Here is a 17,252-nt window from a genome sequence, read left to right on the forward strand (position 1 = left end):
AAGCATTTGACAACATTTCGTGAGATGTCAAGTTTTCTACGTAGGTACTTGCGCCAAATAAAATAATAATCACACTGGCATTGCCTTTCCCATTAACGGGAAGAAAAAATAAATATATCATACTTTGCTTATGTAAAGCTAATTAATAATAATTATTTAAAAATAAAGCGTACATAAATGAACCTATTAGTTTCGTAATATTTGTGGTATAGTTATTTCTGTTTATTATTAAAAAGTTTGAAAGGTTTTTCTATGTGAAAATACCTATTATGAAATTAAATTTGTAACCAAAATCTATTAATGATGCGGGACTCGAACCCTCGACCTCTCGGGTTCTGTCCGAGACGGACGTCTCGATTTTGGTTATGAATTTAATTTAATTAATCCCAGACGTGAGGGATATCACTTTGTTTAGTACATATAATATTAAACTGGCGACCACTAATGATTCGTTCTCACTCGCACATGCAACATCATCCATCTGCGATCCCTGTCCCGCCTGGTTCGCCGCCATTTTAGAATCGTTCGTTTACTGTCACGAGTATAATGTCAACTCGTGTTCGACACCATCACACACACACCACTACTGAACAGTGAACACGATCTACTCTAGGTACTTGATAGAGATTCAGACTATCAGTTATGAGACGGAGAGGTTAGGAAAATTTAAAACTACGAATTAACAGCCTTGCTATGGACCTGAATCAACCGTTCACTCCGCAAATAAATATATACAAAAATGTCGAAACCGCACTAAGTCAATTCGAACAATTCTCTACTTCGTTATTATACTATGAATATCTAACAATCTAGTAATTTTCTTCTCGCGATATTTATCAAGATGAAAAAGAAAATGGCTACATAAAAATTGTGGAGTTACTTAATATATGTAAAAAACGTTACAAAAACACCATTTGTACATTATGTATATTGAGTCTTTCACACAAATCCATATTTTAACGTATAACCCATATATGTATTAATAGGCCTTACGTTATTAGAAAAAAAAAGAAAATAAAAATGAAAAAATAATAAAAATAATTCTTTAATATTCTGTGTAGTTGATAATATAGTTTTATGTTCGAGAATATTTTATATTAATCTAAATACAACATGACTTAAAACAAAACTAGTTCCATTAAGTTTAGCTGTCGCAACGACAAAAGAATACATGTTAAATAATTTATTATTACAATAACCGAGTATTGTTGCAACTCCTTTCAATTACTGTAATGGAAAAATAGTTAATGAAATATCACACGACATTTTCCCATCACAATAATAATTACTGTTGTCAGCTTTGCGTTCAATGCTTAAGCATTTAATTTATATTCTACAATTGATGGCTATCCCATACCATAGACATCAATACTTATATAAAAAGGTTATACAATTGATTATTTAGGAGATCGGAATACTTTGACGACCGTAGGTTTCGATTATTATAAATCTTTACAACTACTAAATATTGGTGCTAATAATTAGTCAATATTTTTTTTCTTTTCATAGAATCACACCGTTCTTAATTATTGAATGGTTAAATTTTATGAATGTCTATGGAAAGTGTTGAGAGTTTAGGAATTAATCAAATTCATTAACTATATTTTTATCAATCTTTTGATACAATTATATGATTACTGTGTTGAAGTGTTTTTTTTCTTTTACAAGATTATATTCATTTATAATAACAAAACCTAAAGCGTCACCTATTATAATAATAAAGACGACAGAAAGAATTTACATAGTAAAAAGTATACATTTCTATACAAAATCCCTGATGTAACATGACAGTGGTACATAACATTCATATTACAATTAAAAGAAAACACAATATTACCCTTTAAATCTAATTTGTCTAAAACTCTCACAGTGAAAACATTAAATAGAAAAAAAAACGATTAAACAAATTTATCTAAGCCTACGCGATGTAAAAAATCACATAAAAACTCGGAATTAGAAAACGCTTCATAGAAGCAACGTCGCCCTGGCAAGCAGTAAAGCGTACATACACTCTGTATCATTTACAATTATAAAACTAATATGCTTAAAAATAACGCATTTCAGTAGCTATCACTTTTGTACCAGGTCATTGAACTCGACCACATACCATACGCCATATGTTTTTCAAGATGGCGGCCCATATTTGACTTAAACTTTTGTAAATCTGTTTGTTATTTAGTCATATACAGTTGTCTCTTGATAAGTGACGTCGCCTACCCATATATTTATTTAAAAATAAAAGTTAAGTTTATGTTACAAAGGTTTCAAGCCTTAGAAATACACGGATCAATATTTGTACATGAATAATATTATGTAATAAATGCTGATACATTCCGAACTAAATCATCGACGTGTAAGTAAAAATATATAATATAATCTATATCTAAAAATAATTAAAGAACCACTACCATACTTATCCTCGATCGCATCCTAAGGATATTAATGTTAAAAAATAAATAATTTTACAACTAAAAGTAAGCTAAAACGGAGGGACATTAATTTTTAGTCACAATTATTGGATAAGATATATTGTTAAATTCAATATGCTTCATTGATGAAAATGAATGACATCTTATTAATTTGATTAATTGTTGTTTTTATGATCTGTACACTTTACTGGCCATTACAAGGTTTTGTTTTGATGTATACGTAATAAGGTTTTAAATATCATATGTATCTATACATACAAGCCGAAATTTTTGACAGCCCTAAAAAAATATCTTAGCGTAGTTTCTCACACACAAAAACACAGTTATAGCCTCAGGCGTACATTAACACTACTAAATATGAATACGAAGACATCTCAATTTAAAAAAAGTTAAATTTAAAAAGTTTTTCTAGACGAAGAATTATCAATATCGGACTATCAACCAAAAATGTTCATAAAGTTATTATATTCTATATTTGAGCAGTTTTAATTACAAAAAAATGTTGTTATAACGTATTCATGTCAATTGAAATGAATAGTAACAATCGTTACGTATATAATCCTCGCGCGAGAGTATGTGACAGACCGCCATCAATGTGACGTCACATGTAGGCAGACGCACCAATCAAAAGGACTTAGACTTTGCTCAGACTTTACTTACCTAAATCTTAGCCGTGTTTAAGCTTAATAATCTTTGATTTCGTTTTTATGCTCATTTGACAGCCGAAATTATGCTGAGCTTAACTAAGACAGCCCATTGCAAAAGTCAAGTTGGAGTTGTATGACACTCAGCTAAGTTTAACGTAAGTAAAATCTGAGTAAAGTCTAAGTACGCTCTATAGATCTCAGTCTAATAAATGTGGTGTAGGGTGGCAGCTGACACCACGCCAATATGATAACGTTCCGTACCGATGGAACACCAGCGCTGTGGTTATACCAACGATATCGTATCAAAGCGTTCGACTATATACTACGCGGACACATTATCTATGAAACGTGAAACCCCTCCCCTCTCCCCCTCGTTTGCAGTTTCATTACCGTGCTATCCCCGCTTGTGTTTTTGAAGTTTTCATGGTGAAGTTTTGATTTTTTTTGTAACGAACGAGTTATAAAGCCGAGCGTAACTGTTCAGTCAGACTCAATTAAAATAGAATGCCAAGCGCGCCTATAGCAGTTTTCACTTTAAAAAACCATTCGGCAAACCGATTTAAGACAAAAATAATGGTTAAATGTTAAATCTTATACAAACGTTGTCTCATAAGATTAGGTACATAACACTAAGCCCATTTGGAGATACATTTAAAATGGCACATACACGCTAAGGGAATTGACATGACATGACATGAAATGACACAATACATGAATATCATAGTATAGTAATAATATTATCCAATTACCTAACATTGTCAACTATTTTAATTATTGGTGTTACAATGTATAATATCGATGTATATATTTTTTGGAATACAAAACTTCGAACATTATTTTTCTTATCTTTTCATTCCATTAAATAAAGCTTGTCGTGTATGACATTTGTGACAAATACCATGTACGTACACGTGCATACAAAGCTCGGAGCGATATATTAATAAAATGTGACAAAAATACATTAAATGATGTAATTATTATTATTGTTTGGCTTGATGGCGTGTCCTTTTGAAAACGTTACTCACCATACACTGCAAAGAATAGGACCAACAGAAATAGAGGTGTTTAGGGGACTTGATGCGAGACGCAAAAAGAAAATGGAGACAGGAGTAACGGAATGGTATCCAAAGGATGGCAGGCGAAACCGAGGTGGGGGGAAGAAATAAAGTTGACAGCGGGTTTGAACTGGGGGAGAGTCACGCGAGACAGGAAACAAAGGAAAACTTTAGAGGAGGGCTATGCCGAAAGGCACGTCGATATTAGGGATATTTTTTTGTTTGATTTAAGAATTATTGTATGTACATAGTTGCGGAGTAAAAGGGCTAAATAGTATTAATAAATTAAGAACATCGTTGCCTTCTAATTGGTTTTCATACGCACGTTTTCATACATGTTTTGATAACATCATACAACTCATTCATTGGCAGCACAGGTTGTAAATGGAAATGAAGCAAATATAAAATAGCACTGTACAATGTAGATCAACAGTACACGTTTATGATAATAACCATAACTATATTGTTAGACTAGAACTGCTTTAAATAGTTAACCTTCGCCTCGGAAGACAAACTTTCGATCAATATCACGGCGAAGAGCCACCATCTCTGTTGAAGCTTAAACTCATCGTGGATATCAATCAATATTACAAAACCGATCACTATATTATTATAGAGTATTTTAATATTTATTACACTGAGTTTACATTCAATGAATATTGAATAAATAACATTTTGCTCGTTAAGCTACAGCTGTACAAAATAAAAAGTGGGATTAATATGTTGCCCAGAATAAATTAAGATTAATGTGAGTAACGCCATATATCAATCCTTGTCCTTCCCCTCTCACACCCTCTCTCTTCCCCACCAACGACCGCGTGCTAGTCGGCACTCGTTCGCCGAAGCCTCCAAGGTCACACGAAGGAGTGAGTCCGCTCCGTCCGCAACTCGTAACTGAAGGCGGCGCCAAACGTGAGGTCGTGAGGAATACCGCCGGACCCAACGGGACTGAGTGTCGCCGCCAGTTCCTAGTTCCCTCTCATACAGTCCACCTTTTCACAAGAAGTCTACTGACCAACGGCTGTATTGCGCAGCCGAGAGTGGTCTTCACAATGAGTTTTCTAGTAAAACTCCTACCGTAGCTGCCGTAGAAGATTTTGTCAAATACTTCTTGTCTTCAGTGTTGAAGTTTGAATAAGTTAAGTTAGGATATAAATGATTGTAATAAAATTTAATGCACTCTTGTCACACAAACAATCAAGCTTTATTTAATAGGATACAAATAATTTGTAAATTTAAATGCTATTAGTACACAGTCACATGAATGCTTATCACAATTATGAATACCATGAATTACATTACAATATATCAATATCTTACATACAATCATCGAATCGATCGGAATTCTCATTCATATGCAATATATCATAACAAGACTGTAAAGTATATTTCATGGAAAGTTACAACTTAAAGTAATTATCAAATTTACACTAAAAACGCTGTGCGCTACATTCTATTAAAACAATTTGATTCTGTTTTTTATTATATTCATTACAAAAAATAAATTAGAGCTTTTTTATTTCTATTGAGATAATGGCACGCCGCGGACACCTCAAATCCAAGAAAAGACTTTCTAATTTATCTTTTCAACTTTTGTAAGGATAAAGAATCAACGTTTTACAGCAATGTGTCATAAATAATAAATTATTAAGAACACTAGACATGGTTAAAAACAAAAAAATAGTTAATAAACTTCATTGGTGCTCTCAACGAGAGCTCGGAGGTGGCATTTGAGCTTGTACACCCTGTAGGTTCATTGGTCGACCATTGGGGTTACCCATACCGAGGCCGTCTGAATAATTGTTCACGTCCATTGCGGGCAGCTCATCGTTCTGAAATAAACAGAATGTATATTCAACAATTTGTTATTTGTAAAGTGATATCACTCACTTTTGAAAGCCACCAAAATTTATGAACGATGCGTGACTCGAAACTACGACATCTCGGGTTCCGTCCGAGCGCTCATACACTGAGCTAACCTTTCGAGTCACGTTTGGTTCGTAAATATTGGTATGTCTTGTTCATGAAATAATAGTTATTTAAGAAAAAGTTAAGAAAAAAATACTAAAATTTCTGACTGAGTAATTAATTTTCCTGAGTTTCTGAAATTATTTCTTAAACATTAACATGTGTTATTTTGTATTAATTATGTAATTTAACATTTTAGCAAAAATAAGTCACACATGTCACATTTCATAAATTAATTAAGATCAAAATATTTACAAATAAAATGGTAATTTAAAATACCCATGGTGAATTGTAAATGTTGGTTATTAAAAAAAGTGTTAAATAAGAAACACATTTACACGGTTTAAACATTATCACTAACCACAATAATATACTTACATTAAATTATCGTGCATAAAATTTAATACTTAATGCTATCACAATTGAAACTTACATCAAAATAATAATTTATTTATTATTAAATGTCAAACTTATATAATTTATACGTCTGGATATACTGTTACAGCTGGGAACACATCGACAAATATAGCGACCTTTATTATCAGCATCGCATGCACACTAAAACAAAAACGTAGCTGTCATGCACACTAAATAAATATGGCCTGTTGTCATCCGTATCTCTATCTAGACATCTATATATATATATATATAAATGAATTGCTGTTCGTTAGTCTCGCTAAAACTAGAGAACGGCTGGACCCATTTGGCTAATTTTGGTCTTGAATTATTTGTGGAAGTCCAGGGAAGGTTTAAAAGGTGAATAAATATGAAAATTCTCGAAAAAATTATAAATCTACACAAAAATTTTGCTCTTCCTTTGATGTATCCCCCGTCGTTCAGAAATCAAATTGAAAGAATAATTTTAAATAAATAACTAATTAGAATCTATAATATATCTTTCTATCTCTCGGGAGGTGAAAAATAAACTTAATTTTAGCTAATAGTAGGTAGATTAACTACGGTTGTTAAATATCTATCAGATTATTTTTATGTACATTGATAAACCTTGAGTTTCACAAATTAAATTTTTTGGACCATTAGAATCCATCTTCTATGTCGATCGATACTTTAGACAAAGACTGCATCCTTCTATCTTTGTGAGTGACGACGACCGTTACGTGCGAGAACTTTTTTTACTTCGGATATCCATTGTGATAGTGACGTTTCAATTCTTAAAAAACATTATTTTATTTATTATATTCAGAACAACGTCTGTCGGGTCAGCTAGTATAAAATAATTATGTAACATGTCAATCTATGATCATGGTCACATTGTTATAAAAGCTCATGAAGATATCTAAATTGTACATAGATATATACAAGGTGGCGCTACAGTGGCGACATTCAATAAACACACGGTTAACCGTAATCATAAAAAAATTTTCGTAAATTTTAAGTTAAATCTTTCAAACAAACAAATTATACATTTAGAAAACAAAACGTTCATTTATATGTTACCTTGTTTTGTTGTTATGTACAATACTGTCACCGTAGTGTGGCACTACTACAATAAACAATCATTGATCTACTGTGCTTGTTTCAACGTTGAACAAGAGTTTAAAATACATTTCAAACCATGACTGTTTTATGGCACAATTAAATGTGGAACGAAGCTTAAACTAAAAAATATCTACTTTTTTTTAATTCAAAAACTTAACACGCGTTTCACTCAAGCGCATCGATGATATATTATGTCACCGCAGGCAATGGTTTATTGACATTAGTATTAATACAGACACAATCAAAACTGGTTATGAGTTACAGAACTGGCAGAGGATCAGTTTTATAGCAATCGGGAGCTGAAAAATGAATCGACTCGAGCTAGTTTAGTTTTATAGTATAAGAGATGTTGATAAGCTATAGCACGTTCTGATGAAAGGGCGTCCATCAGTTTTAAACTATTAAGTGAAGCGTGAAGTGTCCCCTCTATACGATATATCGAGCACACACACACAGCTGCGGCGTTACCTCCCGATGGCGCCGTATGGTGCGGTCCTCGTAGCGCGTTCCGCCCGTGGAGGCCATGGGCCTGCTCAGCGTGCTGTTGGTGTTCCCGGGCGAGTGCGGCACGCCCTGACCTGCACCAACCCCACAACCGCACACTTGTGTATTAAGTCATTTATTTAACACATTTGCTGCTAACCTCACAGAGTGAAATCACTGCAACACTGCGCCATTTCGAAAATATCTACCGGTAGTGCGGACCACACGTCTAGCACGTCATTTTTGTGATGTTCAATATTATAGAGAGTGCTATTCGCGTGTTCATCTAGCATCAGAGGCTATTATTTTCATAAATAAGTATTAAAAATCTCTGCTTTTATGTAAGATTATATTTATATTAATTTATCATTAAATTATATATATAATTGAAAAAATTTAACGTTTTCAGCTCTTGTCAACTGCTGCCGAACGTTTGAGATAGACAAATAGTCAATTCAGAACCGACAAGAGCTTTCAATCGTAAATCGCTGGCTAATTTGTAGAGCAGAGACAGTGTTCTCGCTCTATTTGTACATTTAAAAAAGAGAGGAGAATATATTATATTCAAAAGTGAGGAGGAATGTTCATTAAGACGTCTAGATAGTGAATAAGTATTTATAGCTTACATCTTCGTGTTGTTGAAAAATTATCAAAATATAACTACGTAGAACTAACTCCCTCATCTTAAATTTACATGTAGCCAAAGCATTTATGTCGATCAAGATTATACACAGTACAACAAGCGTATGGTTAGCGTGGCATATTACATAATGCATGTGTTACAAACAGTAAATACAGCGTAGTAGGGGCACAAAGAATATTTACAACAATTTACAGCAGTGACTGTAGTTAGATTGTGCTGAATTATGTCTTAATTAGATGATTAATATTATATAACAAGTTGATGATGCATTATTTAAGTTACAAGTATTAGTAACACGGTTGTAATGCACCCTGAGGCTGAAAGTAGAATGTCACATTCAATCCGCAAAAAAGGGGTTATTTTGCGGTAAAAAAATGGTGGCGGTATTGTCTATAGTTTTTGTTATATATTATGAGTGTTGTCTGTTAGCGAGTTCGTGTGTGTGTTAAAGACATACCATTAAGGTATGCCGAGTTTTTTTGTGTTGTGTGCGCCATGGTTTTAGTCGATACTGTTTAATTTTTACTATCGTCGTAATATAATAATTATTGTGGCTGACACTCACAAACTTTTTTCTAAACAGAATCACTAAGAGTGAGTATATAGGTATTAATTTGATAGCTTGAGTCAATTAATAAAAGGCCGACAAAACTCGTGCGACGATAAAGTTGTGTTTAGCATTTCAATTAAACGATAGTTTTGAACATTATCTTCCCGCTCTAACATAATTTGAGCCAGTTAAACATTCAGCGACTCTTAGTCTATCAACTCTTAGTCTAACTCCGCGCTTTAGGTACTAAAAATACCCACGGACTCCTCCAGTGGCCGCGACGGGCATGCCACTTTTACAGCCTTACGAAATATATTTCTTTATCTTTCTTGAAATAAAAGTCTTTTCAAAAATGGAGGATCACAATTCGTTATATAAACAAAACATAGGTAAACATTATACCTATGTAGGTATCTAATGAAGAAAAGTAAGAAGGTATTTCTTTCTTCTGTCATTGGGCGGTACCTTTGTCTTTCTCACATCGGTCCTTAAGTACCGGCCCGCTGTCTAAGTCGTGCTCCTCAGCCCTGAGTATGTTCGTCATTGTGAGGTGTGTGTTTGTGTTTGGTCTGTGTCCACTCACCGCTCGGGGCGGGCGCCGCTCGCGCCGGCGTCAGGAAGTCGGCCTCGCGCCAGCCGTGCTTGCGGTACACCTCGCGGAGCTCCGCGACAAGTTAGCTAAGCGGCGTGGCTAAGTTAAGTACCGGCCCGCTGTCTAAGTCGTGCTCCTCAGCCCTGAGTATGTTCGTCATTGTGAGGTGTGTGTTTGTGTTTGGTCTGTGTCCACTCACCGCTCGGGGCGGGCGCCGCTCGCGCCGGCGTCAGGAAGTCGGCCTCGCGCCAGCCGTGCTTGCGGTACACCTCGCGGAGCTCCGCGACAAGTTAGCTAAGCGGCGTGGCTAAGTTAAGTACCGGCCCGCTGTCTAAGTCGTGCTCCTCAGCCCTGAGTATGTTCGTCATTGTGAGGTGTGTGTTTGTGTTTGGTCTGTGTCCACTCACCGCTCGGGGCGGGCGCCGCTCGCGCCGGCGTCAGGAAGTCGGCCTCGCGCCAGCCGTGCTTGCGGTACACCTCGCGGAGCTCCGCGACAAGTTAGCTAAGCGGCGTGGCTAAGTTAAGTACCGGCCCGCTGTCTAAGTCGTGCTCCTCAGCCCTGAGTATGTTCGTCATTGTGAGGTGTGTGTTTGTGTTTGGTCTGTGTCCACTCACCGCTCGGGGCGGGCGCCGCTCGCGCCGGCGTCAGGAAGTCGGCCTCGCGCCAGCCGTGCTTGCGGTACACCTCGCGGAGCTCCGCGTGGGACCACATGCTGAGGAGCACCTGGCCTGCCGCGAGCGTAGTAACAATGTAACGAGCAGGCGGAGTGGACAGTAGACGGTCCAGCAAGTGTCGACATTTAGTAAATAAGTTCATTCCTGTTTGGATAGCGTCTGCGACGAAGTGATTTATTATTTTTTCGTTTCCGTATTTATTTAGCTTTTTGTTATTATTAAACCCTTGCTGCTAGTTTTCTTATTGATTTTTGCTGTTCGGAAATGATGCAATTAAGAAGTGGAGCGCGGGAGCTCTAGCCGACCTTTGAAAGACATTTATAAATATATCTTTATGCCTACTATTTGAATAAAAGTTTGAGGCGAAAAATCAATCAAATTAGGTCTCTGGGAAAACGCGTGATTCGTGATTTCACACCGACCAAAGCTCCGTCCCGTGGATCTTATATGCTAATGCATTATTATTATTTTTTTTTAGGAATACAAACAGTTTTTTTACAATTTACAGTAAAATTAAAAATTAAACACAAAATTGAAAAGGATGGTCGTCAAAAATAGTTCACCAAGATTCACTCACAAACTAACTAACATTTACTTATGAATAGGTTTCATAATATTAGTTACAACGTTTACAGTATCGCTGACGTTAACATAGACCGCGGAATGTGTTGCACCATCACATTCGTCGAAATAGTTAAAGTTAAAAAATGAAGTATCAAGTCAATATTTAATATTTATTTGAAACTCAAGACAGGTCGGAATTTAGCTAATAATGTGTTCGCTATCTATTCAAGCAAAAGCAATTTTGTAACTATATTTGCAATACGATGATTAGATTAGCTATTTCACATTCTCGATAGCTTTAACCGGCGATGATTGGACGGTCCCGGCTAACAGTTAACGTTATAAGGTGTCCCAATATCTGTCACAGCTACCTGCAAACTTGATCACCCTGGGCGTGTGCCTGGTCCGCTGCTGGGTGAGGTGCAGCAGCCGGTCCACGCCGCCCGCGTCCAGCAGCGCCCGCGAGAACTCGGCGCTCTTCTTGATGACCTCGTTGAGGGTGGCCAGCACGGCGGCCACGGTGTCGTCGGACGTGCCCTGCAGCCAGCGATGGTTACTATGACACGGTCCACTGTCACCGATCACGATATCATCTCGACCATCATTCTGATCGATGTGTGTCGTGCCCCGCATTGCGGTTTTCGAGAAACTTTCTTCCACTTCCAACCGAGCTTTAGAATGAGCTTCCTTGTCCAGTGTTTCGAGGGCGATACGTCATGGGTGCCTTCAAAAAAAGCGCGGACACCTTTCTAAAACGCCGGAAGCGCTCCAGTGATCCCCGCGACGTAGCACGAGAATGTGGCGGCAGAAAGACACTTCCTAAATTGAAGTTTCGTGGACTTGCCGTTTGTCTCTCGTAAATCACATCTACGGGCGAGCCACCGATCGGTCTCTACTTGTTTCCATTCGTTTCTTTGGCATGACAAAACAAAAATGCTTAATTTTTTTTTATTCCTTGTGCTGTTTGCTTTTGTAAAAAGAACACTATAAGATAAGAACGGTTAAAATATTATGATTACGCATAATTTAGTTAAATAACGTTTAAATATTTTTTATTTGTTTTTTACAATTAGAAAGAAACAATGACGCTTCACCCGGTAGCCGCGTGTCGCGGTCTGACCTGGTCGTGGTGGTGGCTGGGCGGCGGCAGCTTCTGCACCAGGTCCCTCATGGCGTACTTCCCGATGAGCTCCTTGTTCCGCTGGTCCAGCGCCAGGTTGCGCAGCGCGGTGGCCACGGCGCACACCACGCGGTCCACCTCCATCCGCAGCAGTTCCACCAGGATTGGAAGACCTGTTTGAGAGAAATTATATCCGTGTGTTAAACCGGCTAACCTACTGGCTAGCGAGCCGGAACTGGAACTGGGCTGTAACCATTGAACACTATGTTACGTGATACGGAGTTCACAAACTACGAGCCGATAGACACCTCATCTGACTATTTTACTTCCAATTCAATTATGAAAAAATATGGGACATAAATATATAAACAGTAATGAATTTTCATTTCTGTTCATGTTCTTCTGTCCCAATATTTATTATCCGCAATAAAACAACCGTTGAAATAGACATTAAGTAAACACACTAAGAACAGTAGTCCTTATTGACATAATAAATATAATCACATAAAAATTATCACCCTCAGAAAAATCCAAGGAGACTATTCTACCGAGTGTATGGAAAGAGAAATAATTCTATTCATTCAAATTCAAATATATTTACTAAAAATAGGATAAAATATTACAAACTACAACCCATTTGAAAAAGAATGCCACAGACCTGAGAGGAATGGGCGCAATAATTATTTAGAGACAAACAGTCACATACATATTTAAGTTTACAAAGAGATGTTAATACTAAATAAGACCTACAGTTTAGAATAGTTTGTTGATGTGTCTATAATAAATAAATAAATAAAATAATCGTTCAAATCTCACTATTTCTTAGCACAATTAGAACATTCTTTTTAAAACTGGACAAGGTTTCTTTAAAAATATCTAAGTCAGCAAGTTTTCCATTCATAAGTCGAAATGTCCGTCTTATATAACTATATCCAGCATAGCATGTCCTACTTTTTTTAACTACGAACAAGGGTTTACTTCGACAAGTACGTATATTTCTTTTGGGAATTGGAACATGAAAACAAAGTGCATGTAGTAATAAAGAAGCATCAATGTGGTTATTTACAATTTTATAAAGTAGCATTGCATCATAAGATTTTCGGCGATCACTTAATTTGACAACATTGTGATTATTACATGATTCAGCGTAGCTGGAGTACCTAGAATTACTATTATAATCTAGTGACTTTACAATTTTTTTTTGGAGTCTTTCGATTCATTTGGTATGGATACTATGGAAAGGATTTCAAACACTACAGGCATACTCGATGTGACTCCGAACGAAACTATTATATAAGATTTTATACGTGGAAGGCCTTTTAAATGGTTTTCCAACTCATAAAATAAAACCTAACTGTTTATATGCTTTGCTTAGCATTTTATCTATGTTAGGCAAAAAACTTAGCTTTGAATCCATGATAACTCCTCAGTCACGAATTTGAGTCACTCTAGTTAATTTTTTATTACACAATTTGTAATTGTAGATTCCTGGTAATCGCTTTCTACTAAAAGTGATAACAAAACACTTATCAGAGTTCAAAAAAAGATGGTTGCTTTAACTAAAAGATTCAAAGCTATTCAAATCAACTTGAAGAGAATTACAGTCTTCTACATTTCTAATAACTGTAAAAAATTGTGTCGTCAGCATATAAAAGTAAGTTAAGAGTTTTTTATATAGTCACTAATATCGTTAATATATAATACTAGCTGACCAGACAGACGTTGTTCTGTACATAATAGATAAAATACCGTTTTTGATGAATTTGTCAATAATTTTTCATTGTAACATAATAATATGCTCCTTGTTGTTATAATGAAATTGTTTCACAGCAGAACTGTCAAACCGCGAGTCAAAAATACTCTCACAGAAAATATGTCCAAACAAAACAAATATTGGAAATAAAAATAATTATGGGTCCCAAATCGAAATAAAAAACTATCCTATCTCTTAAGTTAGACTAAACTGCACTCCATGAAGTAATCCCCATTGAAATCCGTTCATTAGTTAGGAGTCCATTTAGGACAAACATTGTGACACGAGATTTATATATATTAATAGTGATGGTCCCAAATGGGACTCTTGCGGAACTCAGGAAGGGATGGATTTGTAACGCGATATATAACCACCTAAGACAACAGCTTGAGAACGATTCTCTATGTAGGATTGTATTCAACGAAAAAGATCGCCGTATATACCAAGTCGATAAAGCTTATGTAATAAGGTCTTATGGCATATTTTGTCAAAAGCCTTAGCAAAAATCAGTGGACACAGCGTTTACCTGTGCGTTATCATCAAAAGCATCGAGAATGAGTTCACTAAAACTAATTAAATTCGTTCCAACACTTCGACCCTTATAGAAAACATGTTAATGTGGAGTTATATGACGCTTTACAGCCCATGATAATTGGTCTGTAACAATTTTTTCTAGTATTTTTCCAAATTGGCATAATTTTGATATAGGCCGATACTTGTCAATAAATTTGCTAATATCTCCTTTGGGTATCGGAGTGACCAGTGCCATTTTCCAAATGGCAGGGTCACGGCCTTATGATTTCGTGAATAAAATGGTGATTGGTAACGCTAAGTTCGTAGCACAGTTTCTTATCAATACTAGATAAATACCATCCGGGCTAGCACCCTTGGTTACATTTACAGATTTAAGATATTTGTAGACAATTTCTTTGGATTTAAGAATAGAACTTATATTAAAAATTGTATTGTTAACCAAAGGAATTTCAGATAAGTTAAATGAATTTATGGTCGAGTTTTCGATGACCGAATGAAAATGTTCGTTAAAGAAGCATATTCGTTCACCATTTGAACTTGATCTGCCTTTATAAGGTGGGGTCACGCAGAAAATATATTGTACGTATTTAATATTCCACAGCAAATTATTTACAAAAGTCTTGGCGGTAAAGAGTTACAAATGAGCCCGCGGATTCAAGTGATGGTAATTGTTATTACAAAAGTTTTACGAACACCATAATATATAGAATGAATATGATTGTTATGACCCTTACTTAAAGGCCGGCAACACTTCTATGATTCTTCTGGTGTTGCAAGAGAATGTGGGCGGCGGTGATCACTCAACATCATGTAACCCGTCCGCTCGTTTGTCCTCCATTTCCATAAAAAAAATACCCTATCGCGTTAGTTATAGAGGCGTAACCTTCTGGTCGTCACTTTTTAAATCGAAAGCAGTGATAGATAGCACGAAAATATCTAACGGTCGACGAGCGCGAGGGGGTGAAAGGGGAACAGGTCCAGATATAGGTGACAGGTGTGTCGTGAGGTCGGCTCACCTTTCTCCTTGCGCACGGCGGCCCGGATGTCGATGGAGGGCTGCCAGTAGCACGCGGCCAGGTTCTGGAGCGCGCCCGCCGCCGCCTCCAGGGTCTCGGGGTTGGAGCACGTCTGGAGCAGCGTCATGTACAGGGGCACCACCTGGCGGGGATTACATGACCATTGGTGGACCGACTACTAATTTAAAAAAAAAAAAAAAAAAAAACAAAATTTCTTTTATTCACTTATGTCAAAAATTACACTAATTAATAGAAAGTTGGACCATTTTGCGACACTTCGGAAACGTTGAGTTTTAATGAGAAGAAGTGAGTTTGCCACTTCTATAGCAAATATCTAAAATATATAATTTACAATATCTGCAAAGTGGTGCAAAGCAAATACTCGAAGGTTCTCAATTGTGAATTAATAAAGTTATCTGTGAAATATTTTATTCCTCTTCATTTTTTTATTATTACCAACAGCAGAGTTCGCGATTATAGTATCACCTAGTCACAACGATCAAAACTTGTTCACGAGCATTACGCGTAGACTCCGCATCGCTCCCCTCACAAATATCTCAATGGCCGGATCGACAGGCCTTGGAAAATCTGGTTTGAACTTTTCAACGTAATTAAATCATGCACATAATAGTTTTTGCGCGTCCATGTTTTATTGTTAAGTCATTCTTTACGCGGCATCAGTAATGTGCGTGACTCGTAGTCAGCTGCATACACTTATAATATATTAGCGTATAGACAAACAGAGCGTGCGAAAGAGAAGAACATCTCTAACGGAGACACAGCATTATTGAGAAAAGCAAGAGAGACTATTTTGTAACCGATTTTGATTGATAAGTCATAAACATTAATTTGAATATTAAAGTATATCGCCACAATCAAACACACCTGTACTTCTGTATAGGTTCAAGAACAACAAGATTTAAGATACAGTCCACTAAATAATCAAAATATAATCTTAATATATATAAATTACTTGACACGTTGTTTGTCCGCGATGGACTCCTAATGAACCGGTTTTTAATGGGGATTACTTCATGGAGTGCAGTTTGGTCCAACTTGAGAGATAGGATAGTTTTTATTTAGATTTGGGACCCATACTTATTTTTATTTTCAATATTTGTTTTGTATGGACATATTTTCTATGAGAGAATTTAGTGACGCACGGTTTATACAGTTCCGCTGTGAAACAATTTCATTATAACAACAGGGAGCATACGAAATAATTCTTGATTTTATGAATAATTATTGACAAGTACATAAAAAACAATATTTTATTTATTATGTACAGTACAACGTCTATCGGGTCAGCTAGTAAAATATATAACGAGCTCACTAAAGATCCACCCCTCAGACGAAACATCGCTGAGGATCGCCGCTATTATTATTATAATTATTTTTTATTATTATTATTTTTTTATTTTTTACCCTCCAAACCATACATTTGTATGTCGGTTGCGTTAACAAAACACGCCAGCTAAGCTCCAGGCGGCATCTGTAGTCTGTACTAAGTTAAAATACCTGGCGACCGAGCGGTCACTGGTGTAAGTAAAGGTTTAACGGGTTTCTTGTAACATAAAAGAGGATGACCCAAAAACAGCGACACTCATGAAATTTAAATGCGTGAAAAATTCGGCATCACGCCTTTACCCAAAGATGAGACCTGGCTGGATTAGTTTTTCGCCCCCAAAAATGACTGCATAGTTATTTCCGCGATACACGCAAT

The 17,252-nt window shown here is 36.3% G+C and overlaps 1 protein-coding gene across 25 annotated transcripts in view; it reads right to left on the bottom strand.

Moving 5' to 3' along the window:
• Positions 1-1,029: 1,029 nt before the first annotated feature.
• LOC126970079 (catenin delta-2) overlaps positions 1,030-17,252 on the bottom strand; it is a 122,470-nt gene continuing 106,247 nt past the window's right edge. For 21 of the 25 annotated variants that reach the window (XM_050815768.1, XM_050815769.1, XM_050815789.1 and 18 more), the window contains 6 exons: positions 15,530-15,671; positions 12,227-12,399; positions 11,478-11,643; positions 10,483-10,596; positions 8,068-8,177; positions 1,030-5,963 (listed from right to left, as the gene is read on the bottom strand). In XM_050815768.1, coding sequence (XP_050671725.1) covers positions 5,838-5,963; positions 8,068-8,177; positions 10,483-10,596; positions 11,478-11,643; positions 12,227-12,399; positions 15,530-15,671 — 831 coding nt within the window. In that variant the 3' untranslated portion in view covers positions 1,030-5,837. Of the gene's footprint in view, positions 5,964-8,067; positions 8,178-9,858; positions 10,597-11,477; positions 11,644-12,226; positions 12,400-15,529; positions 15,672-17,252 lie in introns of those variants that run through there. The other 4 variants (XM_050815791.1, XR_007730530.1, XR_007730531.1 and 1 more) reach the window with 4 other exon arrangements.

Source organism: Leptidea sinapis, chromosome 20 (genome assembly GCF_905404315.1).
Source record: "Leptidea sinapis chromosome 20, ilLepSina1.1, whole genome shotgun sequence".
In the NCBI taxonomy this organism is placed as follows: domain Eukaryota; kingdom Metazoa; phylum Arthropoda; class Insecta; order Lepidoptera; family Pieridae; genus Leptidea; species Leptidea sinapis.